Consider the following 27,446-nt stretch of genomic DNA (forward strand, 5'->3'; position numbering starts at 1 on the left):
CGTTGTAAAGCAGCGAACAGACTTATGGCGTTGTGTGACAACGAATAAATGAATACCACACAACGCCTCACGCCGGGAGTCCATTCGCTACTTTACTACGAAGCTAAAAAAAAAATCTAAAAAAAAGCTTCACTAGATTGCTTGTTTCGTAACTAAAACTCTTCCTTGACATAAACCCTTTTATTTTGAAGTTAAACTTTTAGTCATCGAGCAAAAGCGGGGATAAAAATAAGCCTTCGTTTCTCTTAGCTTTCGAGAGTCCAATCGCAACTTTACTATGAAGCAAGCCAAAATAACTCTGAAAAACTCGACTAGATTTCTTCTAAAACTAAAACTAAAACTTTTTATTTGTCAAAAAAGTTCTTCATTGAACACAAGATTTTATTAGTCGTTAACTCGCACGTAAATGAGATGTAAATATCCTCTTTTAGCTAGGTTTAGATTACTCGATTGACATCTGAACAGAAAATTTATAAGTTTCGACGCCGTAATTAAAACACAATTTAAATTTATCGATATAGACTCAAAATTAATATATATGTAATATATATTCCTGATATTGTGATATTTAACATTTGAGATGAGGTAGCGAATCAACTTCTATTAGGAGCGAATCAACTTCTATTAAGTAGCAAATCGACCTTTTAGGTAAGTAGCGAAAGTGCAAGGTAGCAAAAAGACCGGATACCCTCCCACACACTCAAATACCTTATCTGCCCTTCACTAAGGTGACTAGTATTGGAATTAAACTCATTAGATTAATACCAATAAAGCAATAGGCATTTAGGTTTTTTGAACACTTCATGGATCACACTAGCCTATCTATCAGTCTCAATTGTTATGTGATATCCTGTTCCTAATTCTATAGTTTTTATTTAATTATAGTTTTCAGGAGATGAGGAGTATGTCTTCTGCTTATGCACTGAAAAGGTTCAGGTTGTTCAAGTTGACAGTGGAAAAATTGTCCATTCTTTGGAAGAGGTGAAAAAATAACCAAAAATTATCTACAGTCATATATATCTGAAATTATATGCTGATACGACAGAAAAGTTGTTATTCCATTCTTTCATTTGCCCAATTATACTGTATGTGGAGGTGGAAGGGGTTGTGCCGAGTGGTGAGATAATGGGGAGAGGAAAATGAAATTTATTTCATTCACTAATACATAAGGGGGGCTTGGAATTTTGCAATGAATGTTTCCAAATAATAATAATTGGACAGTTGAACAACAATAACATTAAAACCTTTAAAATGGAATGTGCTCAGAAAGGCTATATTCTGATGGGTTTGTCAATGCACCCGATCAATAAGGGGACTTCTAATTGGGGGGGGGGGGGGGGGGTACTTTTAGGCAGAATTCTATGGTATCCTCCCAGTATTAATGAATGATCACTATTAATTAAAGTAGCCATGTCTAAATTTTAGACTGCAATGTTATTGAGTTTCTATATTATTTGTTCTAGGAAGGAGATGTGATTTCTTGTTTTGCTTCTTCTCCTGATGATCAAGTAAGTCACAAAGACAGCTTGCTCTAGGTTTTAAGTTCTTCCAGCTCCATATTCCATAAAGGAGAATTGCACTTTTTATAGAAAATTATTTTCTAACATGTGCATAGCAAATTAGGTTAAACACTGGCAGACATTAGAGCATAGGTAGCATCTTAGACTCTACTAAAGAGCCTAAGCATTAGTTAAGCTATAAGGTGAACTGAAACCTTGATGCCCAAAACAACAGACCAAAGCTCAATGCACTAATAATAATAAAATAATAATAATAATTATTATTATTAATGGGTCTTTATTCAATGAATAAACAACATATTGAAGGTTACAACGATAGTAAGAAAAATCATATAAAATCTATGAAAATCTAAAAACCAATATTAATAATTATAGCAAGTACAGATAAAAGGTAAGTAAACGAAAAATAAAAATAGGTACTAAAACTGTACTGCTAAATTATATTTATATTTAATATTTTAAATATTTTTATATTTAATACTAAGCAGTCCAGTTTGTCAGGTCCTTGACTTAACTAAACTTCATTATTTTGTTTACAGTATTTAGTGACAGCTGGTAAGAACTTGCTCTTGAGACAGTGGGATTGGAAGGAAGGCAAGCAGACAAAAACCTGGAAGGTAAAAAATGTTAAACCCTCTACATGTAACTTTTTCTACTTCCAACATGAATTATAAAATAACTGTTATAAATCTTGCGTTCTGATTGGTTGGGAGTGTGTGCTTTATGAGAGCACACAGCACGCATATGCACTTTCAGTTGCATCATTCTTATCAAAAATAATGGTTATTTTAATTTGTATCTTATAAAAGAAAAAAGAAACTTGCTTGCTGTGCTGTATGCAGTTATAAAGCATTTGGGGATTGGCAGAACACTTGAGAAGTGTCTAGAAGCACTCTGCTATGTTCTGCAAACCCCAGTGTGCTTTATAACTGCACGTAGCATATGCGCACATTTTCTATTTCTTCATTAGTTTTTTATTGTATGGCATTATTTCAGGCCATCCATGTCGCTCCAATCTCTTCAATGGTGTTTGACTCAACGTCAACTCTTCTTGCAACAGGTTTGTATGATTTGCTAGGTGTGCTACAACCCTGTCACTTCTAAACTTCATTGTTACCCAAACTATCACACTCTCGTTGTTCAAATCATAATAAATAGTAAATAGATAACTAATAATAATTGTTAAATAATAATTAAACAAAACAACTAACAGCTTTTTCTGTGCTATGCACTGTGGATGCATCCTACAGTACAGCCCAGATGTATGTGACGGTAAGGCACGTGTAACACACGTGCACTCCATTAACGGAGTACACTCATACTAGTGTAGTCCGTCCATCTGCATGTAGTCCACTCTAACAACTTGGCAAAATTACACGCAGCCAAATAGCTCATTAACTTCAGTCTGATTCCTGAGGGATTCGTAATGTTTTTGTTGACCGCTGAATAGGCGATAACACAGATGTTTTTCTTTTCCTACATAAAACACTTCTGATGTTTTGACTTGACGTGTGGCATGTAGCATAAGATCATATTCTTTTAATGATAAAGTTTGTGGCTCCTCTAGCAACACTTAAATTTTCATAAAAAGAATATTGAAACAAAAAAAACTTTCAAGTGTAATTTGCCGTGATAGGCTTTGGCGCCTCTTCAATAATCAAACTGTTAACGTTCGGAGTTTATTTTTAAGACGAGTGTTTGAATAGAAACTTGAGCCAACCTGATTCTACTAATTAATTATTTTGTAGTTTTGATGGTCTGAATCCTAGAATCAAAAAATACTCCTTCATCTTTACCCGAACTACCTGCCCGGACTTAGTTGCAATTCTCACATGCACAGAACTTCAGACAGCTACAGTCTGACGACCAAATAAAAGAGTAATTCTTGGATGCTAAGATACGTATATAAATTACGAGAACTATCCGATAAACAATAAAGCAGTTGTTCTTTGGTCTCAATTATCTAAATAAAGACAAATTTCTAAAATAAAATGGACAGGATAATTAAAATGCAGACTATTTCGGTTGCATTCCACCATGCACGCAGAATACTTGGCGTGATGCGTAGATGCATGAAAGAATACAGAACTTTTTAAATATACGCGTTTCTTTAATATTTCTTTGTTTGATCAAACATTTAATTTATTTTTTAGAGGTTTTTGTTTTCAAAGCAAAAATTAAAAAAATCGTTTGGGTTTCTCTTATCCAGTTGAACAATACATGATATTGTATATCTCTGATTTGAAATCGTTTGGATTAATCCAGTTGAACGGAATACACGCGTACGCATGGAATATAAATGATATTTATACGGAATTTCTATGATCTTTGTTATGAAACAAAGACTGCTTAACAAAAGAATATTACACTCACTGTAGTGCGTCCATGTCTCAAAGCACTGACTACACTAGTACAAGTTAATGGAGTACACCCGTGTTACTAGCGTGGACACCGTGACATACATCTGGGCTGTACTGTATGATTAGTCCAAACCTATGCTTAATTCCAGTTAGCTCAGTAAGTACTCATTTTACATAAGTTTGCACTTCATGTTGGCTCGACAAAGAAGTGTAAAAATTTTAACTTTTGAGTTAAATTCTACACTTTAGCTAACTCATTTACTGTGGTTTTTGATATTCTGCAAACTCAGTAGTTACGAGCTGCACGTTTCTGCCATGAATCAAAGATAATCAGTCAGTAATGTTCTTGACTGGCAGTAGTAAAAACCAATTTCACAACGAGCCATGAAATGTTTGAGTTAGCAGAACATTTACTGCAGTAAATGTGTATTTTTTCGTGCCCCTCCTGTGTGCTATAACATTTGACTGAACAGAACATGGAACAAGCATGGACAAATAACAAAAAAGGAAGCTACTTACTGTCAGATCTCTCATTATCTTTTAGGGTCAAGTGATAGTACAATAAAAGTCTGGGATATTGTAAAACAGTACTACACACACAACCTGAAGGGATCCAAAGGTGTTGTTAGGTAAATAAATAATATATTGTTAGTAGCATTTCAAAGTGATACAACAGCTAAGCTTTACTTTTAGTTTCAAATTGTTTTCTTTTAAATGACCAGATAAAGCACACATCAACTCTCTCTTCACAAACAGCTCCAACTGCAACTCATGCCATAATCGTGCCTTCCTCTGACTACGCCATTCAGAATGTTTTACAAATGGCCTCTCTACGCTGCCCAATCTCTTTAAAAATGGCTCAAAGGAGATATAAGCACGATGTCAATAGACCTATTTAGCTTCGTATGCAAATTGCTCATTTCAAATCACATGACATTCCCTTGAGAACTGTTCTTTTATGACGAACATGTTAAAACATTTACACATGAAAGAATCAAGTCCTAAAAATCACATGAACTAAAATGTGCACAACAAACTAAAGAGGTCTATGAAATCTCTTCTTGAAAAATACAGAACTTGAAACACAGGGTACTAGTTCAGTTTTTCATTTCATTCATTCACAATATGCAGTATGGTGGTATTTCACTGCTTATTCCTATTATCAAAACTTTCTTAATGGATTAACTACAGTAACATCAACATAATAATAAATAATATCTGATTCAATATAGCATCTAATATACTGACACAGCTCTGCCAATACTGATTTATTATTACACTTACTAGTAATACTGTACTTAACTACTGCTTACCAACTACTGTACATGTAATGCTTACCAACTAAAGCATAATTATCCACTACAGCTTGAAACCAACTATTGCTTAACAACTATGCTGTACTGCTTACCAACTACCACTGCTTACTAACTACCACTGCTTACTAACTACACTGTACTGCTTACCAACTACCACTGCTTACCGATACCTGCTCACCAACTACACTGTACTGTTTATCAACTACCACTGCTTACTAACTACACTGTACTGCTTACCAACTACCACTGCTTACCAACTACCACTGCTTACCAACTACCACTGCTTACCAACTACACTGTACTGCTTACCAACTACCACTGCTTACTAACTACACTGTACTGCTTACCAACTACCACTGCTTACTAACTACACTGTACTGCTTACCAACTACCACTTCTTACCGGTACCTGCTTACCAACTACACTATACTGCTTATCAACTACTGCTTACCAACTATTGCTTATCAACTTTTTGAAGCGAGTGTAACTCAAGTGAGGTTTTTTCCTTACATCTAGTCTGGTACAGTTTCATCCTAACTCCGAGGTATTGCAGCTTTTTTCTGCTTCTGATGATTGTAAAATAAGAATCTGGGATCTTAACAAGAGTAGGTGAGGAGTCAGTTCAGATGGTTTAAGTAAATAAGAAATAATTTGCAGGTCTTAATGATAATAAGGAATATATATTCTACATGGTGTTATTACTTATAACAAATTATGCACTATTATGGATTTTCCCCCCAGGTGTATAGTGGTTCTAGAGAGTCATTTTAGTGTCGTCACATCTCTTGCATTCAATTCATCCCATAAGACAATGATAAGGTGAGTATGAAATGCACACTCACTGTTTCTCATGATTCCAAAAGTTCTAGGAGCAAACCAACTCAGTGATTGCGAAAAAAAATACTTTTTTTAGATCCTGTTAGTAATTGGCTTTTGTCTTTCCACAGTTCAAGTAGAGATAATGTCCTTAACATGTGGGATCTTGAAAACATTCATCAACCAAACAGAAAACCACCAAGAACAATACCATGTTATGAGGTTAGTTGGACTGGTCAAAGGTTTCATTCTGAAACCTATTGAATAGCCCTAAACAAGCCATATTTTTTTGATCTTCTTAATATAAAATTAAACTCATCACTATAGTACAGTAGATTAGCTTGGTGTTAGGTGCTTGTTCGGTAGGATGAGAGGGGCCTTCCACATAAAATCACTGTGACCGTGGCAACCCTGTCACAACTCACTGTGCACCTGTCACACTGATGGTCTGGTCAGTGGAATACTTACCTATATAACTATATATCTACTGTACCATAAGGAAAGAGAGTGAGAAAAAAAACGAAATATAGCGTTTAGTGTGTGGTTGCCACAGGCTAGCGATAGCAAATATCATAATGCAAACAATTATTGCTGGCCGAATTTAAGGTCGAGGTAGCGTGATCACATAGATAGCGTGCAGAGCGGAATATTGGTAGATGTAACATAGAACACTTTGTTCTAATTGCACAGTACCAGGTACAGTATTGTAGTTAGGATGAGGTGCCTATCTCTTTAGGCTCGGAACCTGTCCTATCAAAACACCAAGCTATGCAGTACCTGCTTAATGTTTTGCATCATGACACAGCCATTTCAAAAAAAGATGCACTGTTAAATGGTTAATGATGATTGGCAATATTTCCCAACCAAAAAGGAGCTGTGGGCATACAGTACATCTAAATATATAAATAATCAAGATATTTTAAATGGTTTCGTCAACTACAAACAACACAAAATATCTCAGCAATAACATACATCTTCTTGGGGAGAATACTAGTAATCAATTAATTAAAAGTATTTCCTGTTTTCGCTATTCTTGGATCTTGGAATGACCTATCTCCTATCACTTATTACCTATCACCATTTGCGCGTTCAGCCATTTTTGAAATATCTATATTCAAGTTTGAATTGTATAAGTGTAGTCCCAAGCTACATGCTCAAGCACTAGTAAGAAATGTTTTTAAAATACACATTTTTACTTTGTTAGGGCGTAGAATCAGTTGTCATGGTAACAGGAGACCAGAGCCTGCCTGGATTTAGTGATAAAGATGGAGAATGCTTTATTACTGCAGGAAGTAAAGGTAACATAGAAATTAAAGCAGGAATATTTTACTTTACCGCATGAAAGTAAGATAAGAATTACTGTATTGTAATTACATTGTATGTACTGTACATGTACATATACATTTTACACTGCAGATATTAAATGCTGTGTACAGCTAACATCATTCAGTCGTTCCTTCAGCTTGCTTAATTTTTACCAGCTTTGATCAATCTGGTCACTACTTCATATACTACATGTAAGAATGGTGCTAGGTCAGACAAGCTTAAAAATGTGCTTTTGATATACAGCATGGAACAGACACCAATTGCTGAAAATTATAAAATGTCTGTCTTAGAATCAATGCATTCTAATTAGGTATAGGTATATCAAGAAAAACATTGATAAAATATTAATACAGTACTAAAAATTCTTATAAATTCCAGTTTGTTGGTTGAAGATTTTGTATTAATTCCACTGGGAAAACTATTCATTTTTTGGCCACGGGTTGACACTCAAGCAAAGCCGGCACTGGTCTATAGACCCCTTGCATGTGACATCATAGGAGCTCAATTTGGAGGACAAAACAAAATTCTTTTCTCAATTCTAATCTTGTTAGAATTGAAAACCTGTTGTTATGTCCTCCAAATTCAGCTGCCTTCCAACTTGCTGCAAGGGATCTATAGCCATGTGCAGTTGCTCCATAGAGTTGATTTCAGATTCTCTCAGTGACATATTTTTATTTGGTTCTTCATTCGCAGGTCAGCTTCGATTCTGGAATCTAAAAACTGGCAAATGTGTCCACACACTGTCTGTGAAGGAGAGCTTGAACATTGATGATGACAATTCACAGCATATTGTTCATGCTACTTTATGTGAAAAGAAGAACATGTTATCAGTCGTCACTTTTGATCATAATATCATGATGTATGATCTACAGACACTCAAGAAAACAAAACAGGTGATTCAATAATTCAATAATTTATAGTTTTTAGTCTTGTATGTTATATGAAGTGCCAGTTATAATAAGTAAACTTTTACATCATTTTTTAATGCACTTTATTCGTGCCATAATACAAAAAGGATAGCAGTGGGTTGTCGGTAGAGTGTCATTTGGTTGTTAAGCTGCTGGTAGAATGTCAGTGGGTTGTTGGTATAGTGTTTGATATGGTTTCAATTGGTCATTTGTAAGGTGTTGTTAGGATGTCTGTGGGGTGTTGTGTTTGTAAGTTGTTAATAGGGTGCCATTGGGTTGTTGGTAAGGTGCTGGTAGGGTAGAGTAGGTTGTCTGTAGAATGTAGGTATTTTGTTGACCAGTGGGTTATTGGTATTGGCTGGGGTATTTCTAGTTTCAGTAGTTCATCATTGTCAAGTTGATAGCAGGTTAACACTGGTTGTAATAAATAAATGTTCTTTTACTACAGCTTGTAGGATATAATGATGATATCTTGGACATGTGCTTTGCTGGACCTGACAATAAACATCTAGCTGTTGCTACTAATAGTAATGATATAAGAATATATGAGATGGATACATTGGACTGTAGGATCCTGTCTGGGCACTCCAATATCGTGTTATCTCTTGATGTGAATACTGATGGATGCAAGATTGTTACTGGCTCAAAGGTAAGACTGCCTTGGTTGCTTTAAACAGAATAATTTTACATTAACTACAGGAATGCAAATAGGAAAGAAAAAAGACAATAATAATATAGCCTGTGTAGCGGCCCAAAGTGAAGGGGGACTGGGGAGAGGAAGGGTAGGGGGACTGGGGAGAAGAAGAGAGGAAAGGTAGGGCCTACAATGAACCGCCTCGATTTTTCCTACCACCCCCTAATTAATATGCAAACTCCCAACCAATCAAATCAAAGAAATAGTATGTGAATCAACTCCACTGACATCTGTATGGTGTCTCGAACTTATCAATCAATTGAAATTAATGTTCGGAATCTGAACTTTCGTAGGAAAAATAAGCAGCTAATAAGCTAGCGTTGCACTTGGTGTACATGTATGCTTATTTTGTGCTTAGCAACCTCCTGCAAACACCCAAAACTCAATGAAAGCATGCTTTTAAGTTATTTGTTGAGGCCAGTACCTTAGTTTATTCTTTTAAATTATTACATTTTGTAAATATTATCGTAGTAGTTGTCATTCTTAAGGTACAAAAAATTATTTTTGTTGTGGTTTTTGTTGTAATCAATGACCAATATAATAAATATTGATGGTTCAAACCCTGTCTACCCACACTTGTTGGTTGGTTTGTTTATATTATATCTGAAGTGATGGGGAACTTTTAAAGATTAAAGCTTTAGATTTAGATATAGATTAGTTACCAAGAACGATAAGTTATATGACTGTGTTTCACCTGATCACTCAACTTCACTTTGAACATGTTTAGGATAATGAAGTGAGAATATGGAACATGGATACAGCAAACCACTACAGCTGTGTTGCTGTTGGTAAAGGTCACACTCATGCTGTCAGTACAGTAGCATGGTCAAGGCTGGTTGATATAATAATATTACATTATTATAATGATATTAATAATAATAATGATAATTTATATAATAATTGAAATATTATACACTGTTAAATAAATGAGCAGGAGTGTTTTATCGGGTATAAAACACGAGGCACAGCCAAATGGCTTAAAAAAACTCATGATGTATGTTCTCGTATCGTACCGAATTCTTTACGAAATGAACCAAGTTTGATAGAGAAAATCCAAGTTAAAGTTTATGCAAATGAAGTTGAATCTATATCAGATATAAAACCTCCTTCATGGTCATGATTTGTATTGTGTTTCTTCATGAAGTATTAATGAGTTTTTTTAAATGATAATAATAATTATCATTTTAATTATAATATAATAAAATAATAATAATAATAATAATATATTTCATCAAGTATGAAACTATGAGGACGAAATACCCTTAACATCAATAGCAAGACCCTGTGGACTGGATCCCCCACTAAATGTTTTATGTTCTATTTCCAATTCTTGCTTTTTCACACATTTATTAATCTTCTGGCTTATTTCAAATACAGAACAGGAGATGAGTTTGTAGTCAGTGGAAGCCAAGATTCAACCATCAAAGTCTGGACAGTACCTCAGTCAAATGCTGTATGTATTAATAACCCTGCTGATTATCATAATTGTATATATTTGTAACTACTAATGAGATATTAAAAATTATTAAATAAATGATAAATATTGTAGTGATGGTTTGAAAATGATGCTGTTTGCATTGTTGATGATGGTGGTGATAATTTTTAAAGCTATTGTGTGAAAGTAAAGATGTGAACAATTAATTCATCATTAAATAATACACCTAATTGAAAAAATGTAGTCAGGTTCAAGAAGGTCATGTCATAGAAGCTAAGACTAAAAAGGATTTTGGTTACTCGGAAATGTGCATTATATTTGCATGTAGACATGTAAAAATGCAGAGTAGAGCCAAGTTGGTCAACCTAGATTAACAACGTGCCAAAGCCATGATGCATAAAATGTGCACAGGCAGGGAAAACTGTAAAACTCATGAAATTAGCATAATTGTTTGTCTTCCCATGCTCCCCTTCGGTCTTAGCTTTGATGATATAATCTTTTTTTGAACCCGACAACATTCTTTCAATAGACCTAATCGGCTAACGTGTTGCTATAAATGTTTCCACCCGATTCAAACCACATGGGAATAAGTTTCATTGTTCGTTATATTTTGGTTTCAGAGTTGAATTCATAGAGACAAACGCTTCTATTCCCAGAAGGTTTGAATTGGGTGGTAACATACATAGCAACACGTTAGCCGATTAGGTGTATTAGGTGTATACCAAATCTTATCTTGACCTTATTCTTGCAAGCAGGACTTGTCTGTTGCAAACATGATAGTTAAGGTGACTGAGAAAGTGCATGACAAGGTAAGAGCTAACACGTTCTCATTCTGCCTTGGTCACGTTTTTATTCAGATCTAATCTCCAGTGTTCCTTTTCTAGGATGTCAATTCAGTTGCAGTTTCTCCAAATGACAAGCTTCTTGCTACTGGATCTCAGGACAAAACAGCCAAGGTAATGTTCTACTTCCATTAAACCCTCATGAAAAGCAGTATGTACCAGTAGAGATACATTGTATCCCATTGCAATGACACAACAGGAGAGCATTCTGACCTTCGAATAGCTTTGTTAGGAAGAGAAGAAGCAATAAAATAGAGGAGACTTGGGTGGATAGCTGGGGAGGACAGTGGAGGGGATTGCAATTAAGTAGAAAATGTGAAATGAAGAGGAGAGGTTTCTAACTAGCACATGGGGTTACTTTGACCCTCTAACATAAGGAAAAAGAATGTGAAAAAATAGAAGGGATGTAGAGTACAGGAGAAGAAAGGAATTTCATTTAACGAATAAAAGGAATATAGAGGAATGCAGTATATTGCAGTGCAATGGCATGTAATGGCATAAGGAAGTTTTTACCATTGTTTTTACGATATTATTTTCCTAAGGTATGGCGTACCAAAGATGGTACTCTGCTGGGTACGTTAAGAGGCCATAAAAGAGGGGTATGGTGTGTACAATTTTCACCAGTGGACCAGTGCATTGTTTCTGCATCAGGGGACAGCACCATCAAGATATGGGCCCTGTCAGACATGACATGTGTCAAGACATTTGAAGGTCACAGCAGTTCTGTCCTGAAGGTGATGTTTGTGTCCAGGGGAATGCAGCTTGTGTCAAGGTTGGTGTAAAATATAATATAACTACTTGCTTTAACAATTACAGTTTTAAATATGTTTATTTGATGTTAATGATGCTATGGTTATTGGAGATGACGACCAATGATAACAATGACAAATGCAAAAAAGTGTCAGTCAGAAAGGAATCAAGAGTGACATAACAGTAGTACACCAACCTCTCACGCCTGGCGTCCCAGGATGGGTTCCTGGACTTGGGGTCACATGCGAATAGAGTTTGTCTAGGGTCTTAGCTTTTCCTTTTTAGAAAACCCAACAAAGTAAATTCCAATTTGAGCAGATCAGCTCAGAGAGATTTTTTCAGTCATCCTGATATCATTATTAGCAGCAGGATCGTGATCATGGATATGAATATTAATACCCTACTGTGCAGTAGTTGTTAATACTAATATCTAATGTCTAAGGCCACTTGACACCTAAGTTTGTTTTTGGCATATACAGCACTGATTTACTGGATACTGAATGGTCAAGTGGGTATAAGTGATCATTTTCTATTAGTTGTTAATGGTGGCCAAAGGATCATGACGGTGTTGATTTGATGATGAGGATGGGATGATGTGTCAGTGATGATGATGATGACGATGATAACAATGATGTTAGCTTTCCATAATCAGTCATGCTAATAGTTACTTTTGATCTGTTTAAAGTGGATCAGATGGCTTGGTGAAGCTGTGGACCATAAAGACAAATGAATGTGTCAAAACGTTTGATCAACATAATGACAAGGTACCTTTAATAGTTTTTGCTTTCATCTATTGAAATCTCTATCTATAGTATGCTTATGAACTTACCATACACACTCAATCATTTCACAAGGGATTTTGGTTGCAAAGGTCATTCAACCTTCTTAAATAACTCTTATGACAGCACTTGCCTAAAAAATACTGATTCCATCTTCATTTTAAAGCTGCATTTTGTCTGCTCAGAAGGAGATATATTATATACTTAGAATGACTTCTTACACAATTATATTGCAAGTTTCAATTTCATTTTATGGGTAGTGTATAATAATAGAATATTATAGCATTATAGTATTATATCTGGAAGTTATTTTTGTAAACAGAGCTTTGATATCTTTTATCACCGTACCCCCTTAATTATTAAAAAAAATTTGTTGTCCTTGTTGTCCTTCAACATTACATTTGCATAGTTATCGATATGACAGCCGTCTCAAATTATTTGTTTTTATTTAGATATTTATGGGATGACAAGGGGGCAGCTTTTATAATTATATATATTTACTACACAGCTGTCAGTGTGTATTTTTATTAAGTTAACACTTTTCAATAAGAAACACATCTAAAAATCAATTGAATTTGCTGATAATTGGAAAATTATGCTAAACACCAAGACTTCATTTTTTCGTAAACATACAGTAACCCAGCCACTCCATGCTTCATATATTTTCTAATAACTCAAGATAACTGCCATATCAGTAAGAGTCTATTGAAGGAAGACAAAACCCCCGGACATGTGGGATTGGAAAGAGTTTACTGGGTGTGTAACTGTTGCTATATTTTTTTTCTTGCAGGTGTGGTGTATTGCAGCTAATAGGACAGAGGAGTTACTTCTATCTGGCGGCGCTGACTCAGTAATCAATATATGGAAGGTATTAAATCATTTACCAAGGATTCATTCTTCTAAAATACCATAGAAACTAAACATGTGTGAAAATAATCAGCATCATCAACATTGTTGTTACTATCATCAGCACATTGTCATCACAATATTATCATTGACGCCATCAGCAATAATGTCATTATTTGATGCATTACAACCGCAGTACAAATATATATTTCATATATATTCTCATACACTTATAATGTTATTATCATTGTCACTATCACTGTCATCATTATCACAGTTATATTCATCATCTCTTAATCTTATATTTATTTATCACCATCATTGCAATCAGCTTTATAATTGGACAGAGTGAACTTGCATTTTATTTTCCATCGTAGGATGTTACCCTAGAGGAGCAGCAACAAGCTCACGAGGAATCAGAAAAAACGATTTTAATGTAGGTTCATTTACAGAGTTTTTAGTCGTGCACAACTTGTGCCATTTACTATATCTTTTTTAACAAAATTGTCAGTAGTAAGTGATTGTTTTAATTTGTTGCTTAAAGGGAGCAAGAACTTTCTAATCTTTTATACGATAAAAAGTACATTGATGCTGTTGGACTGGCTATTACACTGGATCAGCCATGGAGGGTTTTGAAAATATTCAAAGGTAAAATACATGTAAAACAAAGAGGATATTTTGGATGATAAAGGAAAGAACGAAAAGGAATGAAAGAGAGAGGATAAAAGGGAAGGAAAGAAAATGAATGGTAAATTGCTTTAGATTATATGTTGGGGGATTCAACACACGACTACTGTAATAGCACTTAGCATTTAATTTTATCAATGTTTATATAATAGATTTTCACGGACGCGCGCTCTGATTGGCTGAAGAGCTATGTTTTATCAGAGAACCATGTTTTCTATACAAAATTAAACATAGAAATGACGTCACAGGAATTCGGTTTTCAATTTAAAGCATTTTCACATTTTAAATTTAAGTCATTTATTGATTTTTATTAAAAATATGTCTTTCCTCTAAAGAAAGGAAAATACGTCGTTTTGAAGCACTTTTGATTGGTACTACATTTCGACGAGTAAAGCTTTTTTTCGCTTGTGCTGCGACTATTACACTGACCTTATTTCGCTAAACTAGAATCTTTTTGCTTGACCCCTGATGGCGTTAGAGAAGTCAAAAAATTATTTTAAACATTTTCCATAGTCTAAGAATGAACAAATCTATGGTAAGAAACTTATTAAGCTTACTTTACAAACGAGCATCGGCAATTTTACGCTCCAGTTACGGTTAATTTTTTACCGAAATTTGTTTTCCAATAGCCCGAAACTACGAGTACAAAATACTACGACAAGTGTCACAAAGTTTTCACTTATAGTTCAGGATCAACTAAAAACAGTTTTCCAAGTATTTCACTGCTAGCTTTCTTCCAGTTTCGATCGAAGATCAAGATATTTTTCATTTTCTCGGCTCCTTGTGCATTCAAAGTGTTCATAAGCTGGTTTTCTTGAGTGTTTTTGCAGGTTAAATGTCCATTAAACGATCTGAACATTGAAAATGTTTTTCAAACTCTTCAGTACTTGAATTTTCTTTTTTTCTAGCAGCTAAATGCTTGTTTTCTTTGGCTTGTTTTTCTAAGATTTACGAGCAATTCTCCTTTCTTGTTGAACAAATGCGATAAACCAGTTGTATGCCACAGCCTGAATAGAGCTGTCATTACCTGTCAAAAACTGGACCAATCAGATAGCCATATGTCGCGTTTTTAGCCAATCATCGCATAGATCAAATTTGTTTACGTGATTTTGACGACAGACGCGCGCTCTTTTTGTAAACAAACCTTTTTTTGTGTGTGTGTGTAATTTTACGCTATTTTTCTCGTAAAAATCTATTATATAAAGCGAATAGATCAGGCTTAGCTATGTTCTGTTCTCTGATAAAACACGACTGGAGCTGTAGGACACGAAAAAAGATTTCTATAACTTTTTGAGTGTTCTACAGCTTCAGGAGTGTTTTATCAGAGAACAGAACATAGCTAAGCCTGATCTATTTGTTAAGTAAAATCACGAGCACAGAGAAAGATACCTAAGCACTCTTAACTTGTAACAAAAGATCAAAATCTGGTTAAGGGCATAAACTCTGGGTTGTGATTAAATGTGGTGAAGTTTTTTTAGGAAATAAGAAACTTGTAGCCGCTAAGTAGTTTAAAAAAATATGTTGCGCAAGTGCACTCCCCAGCTCCCCTAAGCAGCTTCCCCACCCAGCTCTCCCACCCTCCCTGAGGACGTCTTTATCTCAAACTGTTATGTGAATCCCACAGATATGCTGTTATCTCAAGAAGGACGAGAACAGCTTGAGCATACCATTAAGGCTTTAAGGGAAGATCAGATAGGTAAGTGATCTTAATACAAACTACATTATTTTATTTTATAAACTAATTTATAAACCATCTATTTAGTAATTAGACTTCACCCCCTTGTGGTCTATGAGTCAATGACCTATGAGGCATAAGGCTAAATGGTATTGAATAGGCCCTTTGCAGCTAGTGGTCACGTGCTTGGATACCGCTTAGCAACACAAAACTGGAGAGCAAGCCTTCCAGTAAACAAAAGTTGTAATAGGTCAAGCACGCGTGGTTTTATACGATAGTTTCATCGTTCAAAACGCTTAATCCTTTTGCCCTATCTACAAACACAGTAAGATAATCTTAAATTCTCTCCTTTGGACTCGATTTTTGGTTCGAAGTAACGATATTCTTCGCGTTATCGCGAAAAAATTGTCACCGCCGGCCCGCTCGACGGCTGAAAAACATGGCGACTTCGCAAGGTATGTACTTCAAAACTCTCCTTTTTTTTGGTTTCTTTTCAATTATTGGACTTCTAAAATCTCTAAAATAACAGTTTAGATTGTGAATGGTGATCGATTGTAATTGGACGGCATTTTAATGGACGATTTGTTTATTTTTTGTGAGAGTGATTCCACGTCTAAAGTCAAGACTAACCCATGTTTACATATATTCGCTGTAGATGTTAGAACTCCCGACGAGCCATCACATACCAAGAAAAATTCTTCGTACTGATATTTTTATATTTATTTTTGTTTTAGATGAAGTAGAAACTCAAGACATCTCTATCTTTCCTTCCCTCACCTTCGATGATGTAGGGAGCTACGCTATAGAGAAGTCTGGCTGCACAAGCACTTCGAAAGCGTACAAATTTATGGCGGAACCAGGCTATTTACATGACGTTAAAGGTACTTGATAGCCAAAATGTTTTTTCTATTTCATTATGATATGAATGGCAGACAATTCACACTAATTTTTCCAATTTTTTAGTGATATATACCGACCAGTGCGTGAGAGTTAAATGCAAGTGTTACCGCTCAATGAGGAAGTCTGAACCACCGCACATTTTAGAGGTGTCAGTCCAGAACAACAATTTGACATTGCTGTCTGGGCTGTGCTCATGTGTAGCCGGGGCAGGTGGATACTGCCATCATGTGATCGGGCTTCTTTACTATTTAGCCCTTCTTAAGCAACTGGGACATCGGACATTGCCTGATGAGCTAACATGTACCAGCATGAAGCAGCGTTGGAGCATACCTAGAGGATCCAAAATCGCACAAAAAGAAATACAAGACGTGCTAGTGAAAAAACCCCAACTTGGCGCTTCATACAGTAGATATATCAAGAGTAATTTGTATTCCCCATCTACCCAGTATCCTACCCTCACAAAAGAGCACTTTAACGGCTTCCAACCACCTTATCCTCTCTTTACAACCATTCTGCCCAATCAAGATCAACTTGGCAATATCCCATTTGTACAGAGCAAGTTTGGAAATGTCCCAAAAGGCTGTGTCCTGTCATATCAACAAAAGATGTCAACTGACTACATCATAAATGATTTTACTTGCACTTCTTTCCCAGAGCTTCCCCTCTCAAGTGCAGAGGACAGATTTAATAACAATGTGTCAATCTGTCTTGACAGTCGTCAACAATCTATATTTGGAACATTGTCTGTGACAACAGAGTCATCACTGAGAGTGCAGCAGCAAACAGTCACTCAAAGTCAGAGTGATGTATGGCACCTGCTCAGAAAAAAAAGGGTAACAGCAAGCAAATTTGGCATTGTCGCTCGCCGGGTGTCACATTTTGACACCCTTGTCAATCAGCTAAACCCCACCAGATTTGTACAAACTGCAGCAATGAGAAGAGGCATTGAACTTGAACCACATGCTGCCATGGTCTATGCTAGCAATGCAAAGGGTGGAAGAGTAAACCTCTTCCCATCTGGGCTGATTGTCCACCCAAAGTGCCCATGGCTAGGTTGTAGCCCAGACAGGAAAGTTTATGACCTTGATGCCGTAAATAATGGTCAGAATCCCTTTGGCTTGTTAGAAATAAAGGTCGTTAAAGAGGGGGAAACATCATTTGACAATGTGAGGTATCTCACCAAGGACCAGAACACTAACCAGTACAAACTGAAAACAACAGACATTTATTATTACCAGATCCAGTGCCAGCTTGGACTCACAGGATTAGAATGGTGTGATTTTTTCAGTTACATTGACGAAAATTTGTTTGTTTGCTCTAGAATTAATTTTGATTCAGTGTTTTTCCAGCAAGCAAAGGACAAAGTTGATAGTTTTTTCTTCAATTACTATTTACATTAATACACTAAGATTTTTGTTGTTGTTCTCAAACCATGGCCAGATTTCTTATGATAACAAATATTATATTATTTTTATTAATGACAAATCAATTCATAATCTTAATTTATTTTTTATTATATTTATATCATATTAGTATTATATTTATTTGTGCTATTTAGATTTTGTGTTTGCTCATTAGTTTTTTTTTTTGAGTTTTCATTTACAAACAAATTGAAATAGTTACAAAAAGCAATCCAAGACACATGATAAACCAACCTGCATTAAAGATTATCTAATGGGTTATGTAAGCCACATTAATCATACATTCACCAACTTCTTACAGACACTATGCCTCATTATTACCATTGGATAAAATAAGTGGGCCTTGAAAATTTGTAAGGAGGCAGGCTACAGTATATAACTGATTGACTGAACCTAAAGTGGACAATGGCACATCTGAATCAAAAAAGTGGTACTCTTTGACTCTTCTTATTGCCCTCTCGACATGAATTCTAAGACTTGCTAGTGTCTTTGTTTTTTGAACATCTGCGGCAGAGAATTGTTCCTGACTTTCAAGAAACGGAGGAATATTTAACTCTACCCGCTTCTCCCTAAGTAAATCTTCAATGTCAAACCCTTTGTCTGCCATGACTGAATCACCAGGTTCTAACAAATCTAGAATGCCGCTGCACCTTGTGATTTCCTTATCACTAATCCCCCCTGTGTAAAGGCTAGAAACGAAGCTAATAGCTCCATTAGGGGTAATGCCTATCAAACCCTTGAGTGTAGTATTACTCTTATAACTAGAATAAAGCTGCGACTGAAGTAGTAGGGAGGTAGGTGTTTGAACAAAAATCTCTGTACAATCTAAAATGACACGTGTGCTTGCATAAAGCTTTTTAAAACCTTCTGGCATAAACCTATCAACATCTTGCCTTGAAGGCCAGATCACTTGACTACCAAGAAGAAAATACAAAAAATTAGTCCATGTGATCAATTTCCTGCAAACTGACGATTTATGTATTCGGAACCTATGAGCTAAATCCTGTCCGAATAGACCTAGTTTGAGGCGCACACAAAACATAAACAATTCATCCACAAGAAGCATATTTCTTGAGTCTGGTCTACTTTCTCTTTCTCCAGAGGCATAACAATATGTCATTTGTGCAGCACATGGCTGCAAAAACTTAAAAAAGAACTGAATATGTAAATAGGATGGGAAACCTGTATAAAATCTTATGATCTCATTGTCTGTGCCAAATCTCTCAAGCCCAAATTTATTAAGTGCTAATTGTTCTGCAGCTTGCCTCTTAATGTCCTCAATTTCTTTTGCAGCTTCAACTTTAACCCTTTTTATTTCAGTGAGGGCAGCTGCAGTTTCATTTCTACTTTGTTCAAGTTGCTTTTGTGCATCTTGGAACTGTGCTCTGAGTGACTGGACTTGTGCTTGTAGGTCATCCATGCTGAAGGTTGTAGAAGTGCTGGGACTATTATCTTCATTGTCATCACTTTCATCTGTCTGAGTGTCTCTGTAAAAAGGTTTTGAAATTATGATGACACTCAGTTCACACTCAGTTCACACTAAATAAAAAATTATAAAAGACTAAATTATTAAAATTATAAAATTATTTTGGTTTAAACCAAAATAAACATCAAGTACAATTCCATCAGTCAAGTCTAAATGAAATGTATTGAAGTAGAAATATGTGATATTCATTACCTATCTACTTGTCGAATTATCTTTCTTCTTGCTTTGGATTTGGTTGACCAGTCAAAGATTGATGGTACAGCTTCTCTTTTTAGCAACTGACGTCCAGAATCAGTGGGAGGATTGTAATCTTCCTCAGTGAAGTGTTTTGAGCACACTCTGGTACTTTTGTTAACCTATTATAAATCAAATGTCCTTTTAATAACAATGTAACTGTATTCAACTATTTTTATCTTCATTACAGTTTTTTAAAGATCCACAGGCAATTCGTATTGTGCATTGATATTGTTAGATTCCTATATACCTTGAAGTGTGGGCCCACATCTCTTCGTATCTTCACCAGCCATTCCTTTTTCAATTGCTCATCCCTTGCACGGCCTGGTAAGCGGTGAAACTTTAAATCAGGATGATATCGAGAATCTCCGTTACACAAGGGAACACAACAATGGTACGAAGAATTTTTCTTGGTATGTGATGGCTCGTCGGGAGTTCTAACATCTACAGCGAATATATGTAAACATGGGTTAGTCTTGACTTTAGACGTGGAATCACTCTCACAAAAAATAAACAAATCGTCCATTAAAATGCCGTCCAATTACAATCGATCACCATTCACAATCTAAACTGTTATTTTAGAGATTTTAGAAGTCCAATAATTGAAAAGAAACCAAAAAAAAGGAGAGTTTTGAAGTACATACCTTGCGAAGTCGCCATGTTTTTCAGCCGTCGAGCGGGCCGGCGGTGACAATTTTTTCGCGATAACGCGAAGAATATCGTTACTTCGAACCAAAAATCGAGTCCAAAGGAGAGAATTTAAGATTATCTTACTGTGTTTGTAGATAGGGCAAAAGGATTAAGCGTTTTGAACGATGAAACTATCGTATAAAACCACGCGTGCTTGACCTATTACAACTTTTGTTTACTGGAAGGCTTGCTCTCCAGTTTTGTGTTGCTAAGCGGTATCCAAGCACGTGACCACTAGCTGCAAAGGGCCTATTGGAATTTGGTAGTTGATTTTTGATGAGGGGGGGGGGGGGGGGTGGGGAAAACTGGAAAACTTACATACAACACGGAGTATGGGAATCAAGCTCAGGTCGCAATGGTGGACGACAGCGCATTACTAGCGCACACAACCCGTTCTTTCCACATGAAAGTCTCAGAGTACTAAAGTCAGTTACAGATACCCAATTTGCTCATAAAATTACACCCAGTTTACTTTTGTTTGGCTGAGAAACTACAGAAATCTAAACTGGGAAAAGATCTGAGTATCTTAATGTGAATCAGTATTTATTTTCACTGTTTTATTGATATTTCCATTTTGATTTGTTTTGATAGATGCCGTAGTACGATATATTGTTGATTGGAACACAAATGCAAAGAATACCCACACATCACAGACAGGTATGAAATTTAAGGGAATGCAGCTCAGTATGTCAGTACACACCACAGGAACCCCACCCATTACCTACACATCACAGACAGGTATGGAGGGAATATGTCAGTACACACCACATGAACACCAACCATTACCTTCACATCACAGGCAGGTATGGAGGGAATATTTCAGAACACACCAAGTTTCTTCCAAGCTCTTATTGAATGAACCTTTATACGATCTTAAATTTTATGGTTCCTGTGCATTTTTGATCTGTGGTTGAGTTAGACTTTCTTTATGTTCAAAACCCGTCTTAAAACGTCACTTTTAGGGCAGGCTTGTTTCATTATATTAATTATTTTTTTTCTGTAATTGTTTTTTTTTTCTTTAGACATTCTTTTTATTTTGTCTGTTTTTTATTTGTTTGTGATATTGTAATATTGTTGTTGTTGTTGTTGTGTTGTTATTATTATTAAGAAATAATTTTGAATAGTCTCTTATAAACTGCTCACACATGCATATGATTATGAACCATAACCTGTATCTTACCACCATTAACTTAATTCTATTTTGCTCTCTAGTTCTTTCAATCATTTTGAAGAGTAAGTCACCTTACGATCTCATGGAACGACCCAATATAAAGGAGACTATTGAGGCTATCCTGCCTTACACAGGTAATTGACCCAAAGCAACTCAGTCGGAGGACAAAACAATAGATTTTAATTCTCATGGGAGTAAAAATAGATCCCTTCAGAATGGGCATAATGTTTTGCCCATTTCAGACCACGTGCCACTCTTGAGATTAAGATTTTTTGTTTGGGATGTATCCATATTTATGTGTTTTCTCATGTGCAACCGTTAAATAAAGAAATAATACTCTAGGAAGAAGCACGTGGTCTGAAATGGGGAAAAAGTGGATTAGGTCTATAGGGATACAGCTCAAACAAAGAATCTTGTTCTTAAGGGAATACAGGTGGTCTGAAATGGGAAAACATTATGCTCAAGATGAAAGGTTCTATTCTGTTGTTTTGTCCTTCAAATTAGCTGCATTGGGGAATATACTAGGGGTTTTCACAAAAACGAACGTTTTCAGTGGATATCAATTGAGACATTCACGGCATAGACATTGTCATGGAAACATTCTGATTGACGTATAACAAAATCTTGTTTATCGCAACTAATATCACCCTTATCTTATTTGACTAAAATAGTTATTATTTAGGTCTTAAACGAATGGGAATTTTTCAATTTCTTTATAATCGCCACCCGGTTGGCTCAGTTGGTTGAGCATAGGGCTTTCGTGCGGGAGATCGGCGTTCGAGTCCCAACTGGACCAACGCTCAGGGTCTTAGAATAACTGAGGGAAGGTGCTGCCATCGTAATTGCAGCTACAAATGGTTAAACCTTCACGTTGCTCTCCACCTCGCAACGGAGGGACGTCAGGTAACCTTTCAAACGTTACTGATAAACGAAAAGATAGTACTAAAGGGAATGACATGTTCTGAAATGAGTAAACATTACACCCAAGCTGATTCGATAGACTTCTGAACCACCTTGTATCTTATAGTAGTATATGCAGCACACCAGTCATTGGTCCTCGCGGGATGACGTGCAGGGAAAACTGTTCGTCCAAAATACAGTTATTTCGAAAGACGTTGTGGTCGACCAACTCAAGCGTACGCGATTAGTTCTGCCTCGTGTTTACAGCACGAACCTTCGTAGGCGAGCGTGAAGTTTCGAAAGAAACGTTTGTTAATGCTTTCATATTTCGAGATAGTGAACTAAATCATAACTACTCCTTTTTCTTTCCCTAAACCCAAAGACCTGCATTTAATGGGTTATTGCTCGCCATTATTATCTTATTACTAGCAGAAGCAATGAATTCAGAACGTATATTTATCTTTTCGGTCTAGTCGTGCAGGCTTGAGCCGGTCGACGACAACGTTTTTTGAATCGACTGTATACTGATCAATTGTATGTAAAATTGATGTTTTCTAAATATTACCGTTTTATCTTTGACTGTAGAAAGACACATGAGAAGAATGAACCGACTCTTACAAGTGAGTTTCATTTCATGCCTAGTGTTATTGGAATAGAATGGGGGTTCAAATATCTTTGGAATTAAAATCTCCTCTCTATTTGGCGCTATATTGGCAAAGAAAAAGTACTCCAGCAACAGGAGTTGTTTGAAATGGGGGAAATTACGTTTGATTTCATAAAAATGAAAAAAAAAAGAGACATGTTTGCTGATTGTAATTTTTTGATGACGTGAAGATTATGTAGATATTGCATGCGTTTTTACTAAGACTTGCTTTTATGTTTTAGCAATCTGAATTTTTGGAATACACATGGCAGCGAATGAAATTGTCATCTGCCACAGATAGTCATTTACAAAGGTATAATCTACACTCCGGGAATCATTGTGGGGTTCAAAAACATAGAACAAGGAAGCTGACACCGAAATGTATGTTGGGAAATGATACATTGTCAAATAATCTAAAAAATGCAAGTTTAAAAAGTGGCGCTCAGGCTAAAATTTGCACTAATCTGATTTTTATAATTATAGTTGAGTCATATTATACTCGAATACCTCAATTATTCGGACTTTCTAAAATCGGGGCGTTTTCATCCACTTTCCCATGTATTATTAAATTCAGTATTCAATAATGCATTGTACGTATTAAAATGGATGTATATGGTGTCGTGCAACCGGCCCATAACTTGATTCTAATTGATAGATTTGAAAACGGTTGTCTTTGTTGTCTTTGTTTCACAGCACACAAGCCTCGACGTCCGAAAGAACCTGTGAAGAGTCTACTTCTAGGATCATTCCATCACCACCATCACCAACATCAACAACAAAAGTAACAGATAAGACAGTAGAACCTGCTGATGATCCCGCCATCAAAAGTAAAACACTTCAAGTCTTTAACTCGTTAGAGAAAGAAAATAAGGAAAATGGAAAAATTGATTCTGAGAATGAGGAGAAAAAGGATGAAGAATTAAGCGAAGAAAGTAAAAAAACGAGTAAAAAGAGGAAACTAGCAAACGAAGTGAAGGGGGAAAAGGATAAAGCGAAAAAGAGAAATACGAAAACCCTTCAACAAGTAGCACATTGACCTTCTAATAAGCCTGAAGCGAGATGACATTTTACCCCCGTCTCTATACCATAATAGTTTTTAAAATTCTTTCATATAAATTTTTGATTCCTTAGAGAATACAGGAACAATAGTCATAATTAAAGAACAAAAGCAGTTTGAAAAGGATTATGGTCTCGAGACGGGGGTAAAACGTCATCTCGCTTCAAGTTTATCAATGTATGAATATGAAACAAGGCAACATCATTGATGTAAAATAAATAGAGTGCCGTGATTTTACTTCGCCCGTGAAACAAGTTGTATTACTTATTAACTAACAATCAAAATAAAACAAAAAAGTGATGGGATTAGTCTCTTCTACTTTGTATTATGCTTACTGTTCATTTATCAGTTGATATTTTCCTTGTTTTGCAGATATTTAAATATTTTAGCACTGTATAAACCTAATAACGTCGGGTTCAAAAAAAGGTTATATCATCAAAGCTAAGACCGAAGGGGATCATGGGAAGACAAGCAATTATGCTAATGTCATGCGTATTGCAGTTTTCCCTTCCTGAGCAAATTTTATGCATCATGTCTTTGGCATGTTGTTAATCTAGGTCGACCGACTTTGCTCTACCGTGCATTTTTGTATGTCTATATGCAAATATAATACTCATTTCGGAGTACCCAAAATCCTTTTTGGTCTTAGCTTCGATGATATGACCTCGAACCCGACTACGTTTTTTCAATTAGGCGTAGTGTAGTACAGTATAAATGTCTTTCTGAAAATATAATCGCGCCCCAATGCGCCCCACGTTATACCTCAGTTTTCTGGATTTCAAAACTGTGCTCTTGTAGTCTGATTTTCAACGAAGCCTCATTTAATAGAACTGTCATTGACTGCAATGACAAGCAGCCCTGAAGTAAAAAAAAAAGCAAATTAAACTTTGATATCGTTTTAAAAAAGCTACACTAAAAAGTGTAATGCATTTTATTATGTAAACTATAGTTGTTTACAAAGATTTCTACAACTGAGAAATTTCGTATTTCAACACATGTAAAAATACGATAATTTTCACATGTAAAATTATAACCAATCAGTTTGCAGTATTCTGTGACGTCATTGCTCTCACAGGCGCGGGAAAATCACAACGGTCGGCAGCTTTGTCTCGTATGTGGTTGCAAATATTGCTCACTGGATCGATAATTTTGTTAAAATTATCGAAAATTAAGTTCAAAAACATGGCTGAAAGGTTTGTCACATTTGATTTACAGGACGTCATAGATTTTATCGAGGAGGAGGAAAATGCAAACAACAAAAAAAGACAAAGAACGACCTGTCGCTTATTCAGTTATTTCTCACAACTGAGAAGGAGACTCGACCGTTTGAAGAGATTTCCCCTCAAGAACTCGACTCGCATTTGTCCAGATTTTTGCTATCAGTCAGAAAGAAAAATGGTGAGGAATATGAACCAACAACCCTACGAGGGTGAACAGTGTAGAGTTGAACTTGATTTGGGTTTGTTTATTAGAGACCGTATTTATAAATTCGAATGTCGAATTGAACTTTGTATTTGGGATGTTTTCTACAATAAAATTCAATTGTTTTGAAAAAAAATACAGTGCTATGGTTTATATAATAAACAGAACGCTTGGAGATATGGAAGTTATCTTCTCGTGTTCAAATTTGATATCTCGCTCGTTCGCTGCGCTCACTTGTGAGATATCAAATTGAACACTCGAAGATAACTTCCATATCTCCGCGCGACCATGTATTATTCTCTATATCTTTGGTCTTATAATTCTTTAAAAGCTAAAATGATCTTGGTTTTCTACTTTACAAATTATGCACTTGGTGTTTTGATTAAAGCAATAATTTTGAATGCTAGTTTTATAATTCAAGTACATTTTACTACAAAATATTCCGATATCCTATATACAAACAATTAGTAGTGAAAAAAGTATTATGAAAGGCTCAAAACATGGAGATTGAACTAGGAGATTGATGTACTCTGGATCCTAACGTGTTGCATATTACTGGTATTGCACAATACACCAGTAATGCATTGCGATCGGAGTGCGAACACTCCTGGACTTAGAGACACTAGAGTCTATTAACTGTTTTCTGTCTATGGACCAAACAAACAAAGATACGAATGTCTATTGTGGGTATTTATGGCTACGTATGCACTGTTTAGTGTCTATTTGCGTGTAGTCTATTCTGTCTATTGGCCAAACAAAGACACGAGTATCTATTTATGGCTATATGTATACACTTATTTCAATGAAGTTAGTCACCAAAAACCTAGAAAGCTATGATCGCTGATAACCATGGGAAATATTTCATACCCAACAAGTAAATGCTTTTGACACAAACTGTTCACAGGATGTCCAGAGGAGGTGAGACTGTAACTAGTAGAAGATGTGCAAGTCCATCAACAGTTATCAAGCGGTTGAAACATGAAAAATGTATCTACCCATAATCCTTGCCGGTCTCAGCTTTGTAGCTTTTTTGGTGATTAACTTTATTGAAATAAGTGTATATACTGTGTAGTCTATATGTGTTTTTTCGGTCATGGACAAAAAATCAAAGATGCGACTGTCTCTTGTGTCTATAATGTTTATATACATACACGGCCTAGTGGCTGTTCTCGATGGAAATGTCTATTGACACGTGTCTATAAACATACCAAATAGAAACTCAAAATACACGTGTGTTTATTGTGTGTATTCTTCAATATCTCAGCTTAGAGAGTTAGAGACATTAGATTATGGAGGTGGGGCAATTGCGTAAATCCCCCCCAAAAATATCGGAAAAGGACTAGCTATACTTAGGAAAAACATATCGCGCAACCTCTCCTTTCTGAAAAATATCAAGCAAACACAAAAAAAGTGCGTTTGAAATTGTTTTTTAAACATAATACACAAAGAGAACTTTTTCATGATATACTATTCTTATAGCCGATCCCCCTCCAACTCCCCATGCCCCCAAACTAAGGGCCGCTACGCAGGCTACTATTTTTATGGACCACGTCTATAAATACATGTGA

The 27,446-nt window shown here is 35.8% G+C and overlaps 3 protein-coding genes across 6 annotated transcripts in view; 2 read left to right on the top strand and 1 right to left on the bottom strand.

Moving 5' to 3' along the window:
• Window positions 1-24,761, top strand: part of LOC116297298 (transducin beta-like protein 3) — a 29,235-nt gene extending 4,474 nt beyond the window's left edge. The window contains exons 3-28 of one of the 2 annotated variants that reach the window (XM_031705513.2): window positions 886-981; window positions 1,464-1,508; window positions 2,060-2,137; window positions 2,517-2,580; window positions 4,425-4,509; window positions 5,713-5,805; window positions 5,938-6,015; window positions 6,144-6,234; window positions 7,217-7,310; window positions 8,032-8,231; window positions 8,695-8,895; window positions 9,668-9,771; window positions 10,318-10,393; window positions 11,131-11,184; window positions 11,260-11,331; window positions 11,760-11,989; window positions 12,653-12,731; window positions 13,537-13,614; window positions 13,970-14,028; window positions 14,137-14,240; window positions 15,904-15,975; window positions 21,277-21,342; window positions 21,898-21,990; window positions 23,342-23,376; window positions 23,642-23,712; window positions 24,093-24,761. In XM_031705513.2, coding sequence (XP_031561373.1) covers window positions 886-981; window positions 1,464-1,508; window positions 2,060-2,137; window positions 2,517-2,580; window positions 4,425-4,509; window positions 5,713-5,805; window positions 5,938-6,015; window positions 6,144-6,234; window positions 7,217-7,310; window positions 8,032-8,231; window positions 8,695-8,895; window positions 9,668-9,771; window positions 10,318-10,393; window positions 11,131-11,184; window positions 11,260-11,331; window positions 11,760-11,989; window positions 12,653-12,731; window positions 13,537-13,614; window positions 13,970-14,028; window positions 14,137-14,240; window positions 15,904-15,975; window positions 21,277-21,342; window positions 21,898-21,990; window positions 23,342-23,376; window positions 23,642-23,712; window positions 24,093-24,435 — 2,661 coding nt within the window. In that variant the 3' untranslated portion in view covers window positions 24,436-24,761. Of the gene's footprint in view, window positions 1-885; window positions 982-1,463; window positions 1,509-2,059; window positions 2,138-2,516; window positions 2,581-4,424; window positions 4,510-5,712; window positions 5,806-5,937; window positions 6,016-6,143; window positions 6,235-7,216; window positions 7,311-8,031; window positions 8,232-8,694; window positions 8,896-9,667; window positions 9,772-10,317; window positions 10,394-11,130; window positions 11,185-11,259; window positions 11,332-11,759; window positions 11,990-12,652; window positions 12,732-13,536; window positions 13,615-13,969; window positions 14,029-14,136; window positions 14,241-15,903; window positions 15,976-21,276; window positions 21,343-21,897; window positions 21,991-23,341; window positions 23,377-23,641; window positions 23,781-24,092 lie in introns of both variants that reach the window. The other variant, XM_031705522.2, reaches the window with a different exon arrangement.
• On the top strand, window positions 16,076-18,298 carry LOC148911583 (uncharacterized). Of its 2 annotated transcripts, none has more exons than XM_089028601.1 (3): window positions 16,076-16,409; window positions 16,610-16,835; window positions 16,918-18,298. In XM_089028601.1, the coding sequence occupies exons 2-3, from the start codon at window positions 16,610-16,612 to the stop codon at window positions 18,252-18,254; spliced, it is 1,563 nt and encodes a 520-aa protein (XP_088884727.1). In that variant the 5' UTR covers window positions 16,076-16,409; the 3' UTR covers window positions 18,255-18,298. The 2 variants fall into 2 exon arrangements, with proteins under 2 accessions (XP_088884727.1, XP_088884728.1); XM_089028602.1 differs by having other exon boundaries at window positions 16,689-16,835.
• On the bottom strand, window positions 18,440-20,942 carry LOC148911584 (uncharacterized). Of its 2 annotated transcripts, XM_089029305.1 has the most exons (4): window positions 20,640-20,942; window positions 20,246-20,439; window positions 19,954-20,117; window positions 18,440-19,762 (listed from the first exon to the last, which is right to left on the bottom strand). In XM_089029305.1, exons 1-4 carry the CDS (start codon window positions 20,653-20,655, stop codon window positions 18,580-18,582), a joined length of 1,557 nt encoding a protein of 518 aa, XP_088885431.1. In that variant the 5' UTR covers window positions 20,656-20,942; the 3' UTR covers window positions 18,440-18,579. The 2 variants fall into 2 exon arrangements, with proteins under 2 accessions (XP_088885431.1, XP_088885430.1); XM_089029304.1 differs by having other exon boundaries at window positions 20,246-20,942.
• Window positions 24,762-27,446: the final 2,685 nt, after the last annotated feature.

This window comes from Actinia tenebrosa, unplaced genomic scaffold, assembly GCF_029948245.1.
Source record: "Actinia tenebrosa isolate PJP-AT-01 unplaced genomic scaffold, QUT_ActTen_1.0 PGA_scaffold13__45_contigs__length_12533684, whole genome shotgun sequence".
Taxonomy (NCBI): Eukaryota; Metazoa; Cnidaria; class Anthozoa; order Actiniaria; family Actiniidae; genus Actinia; species Actinia tenebrosa.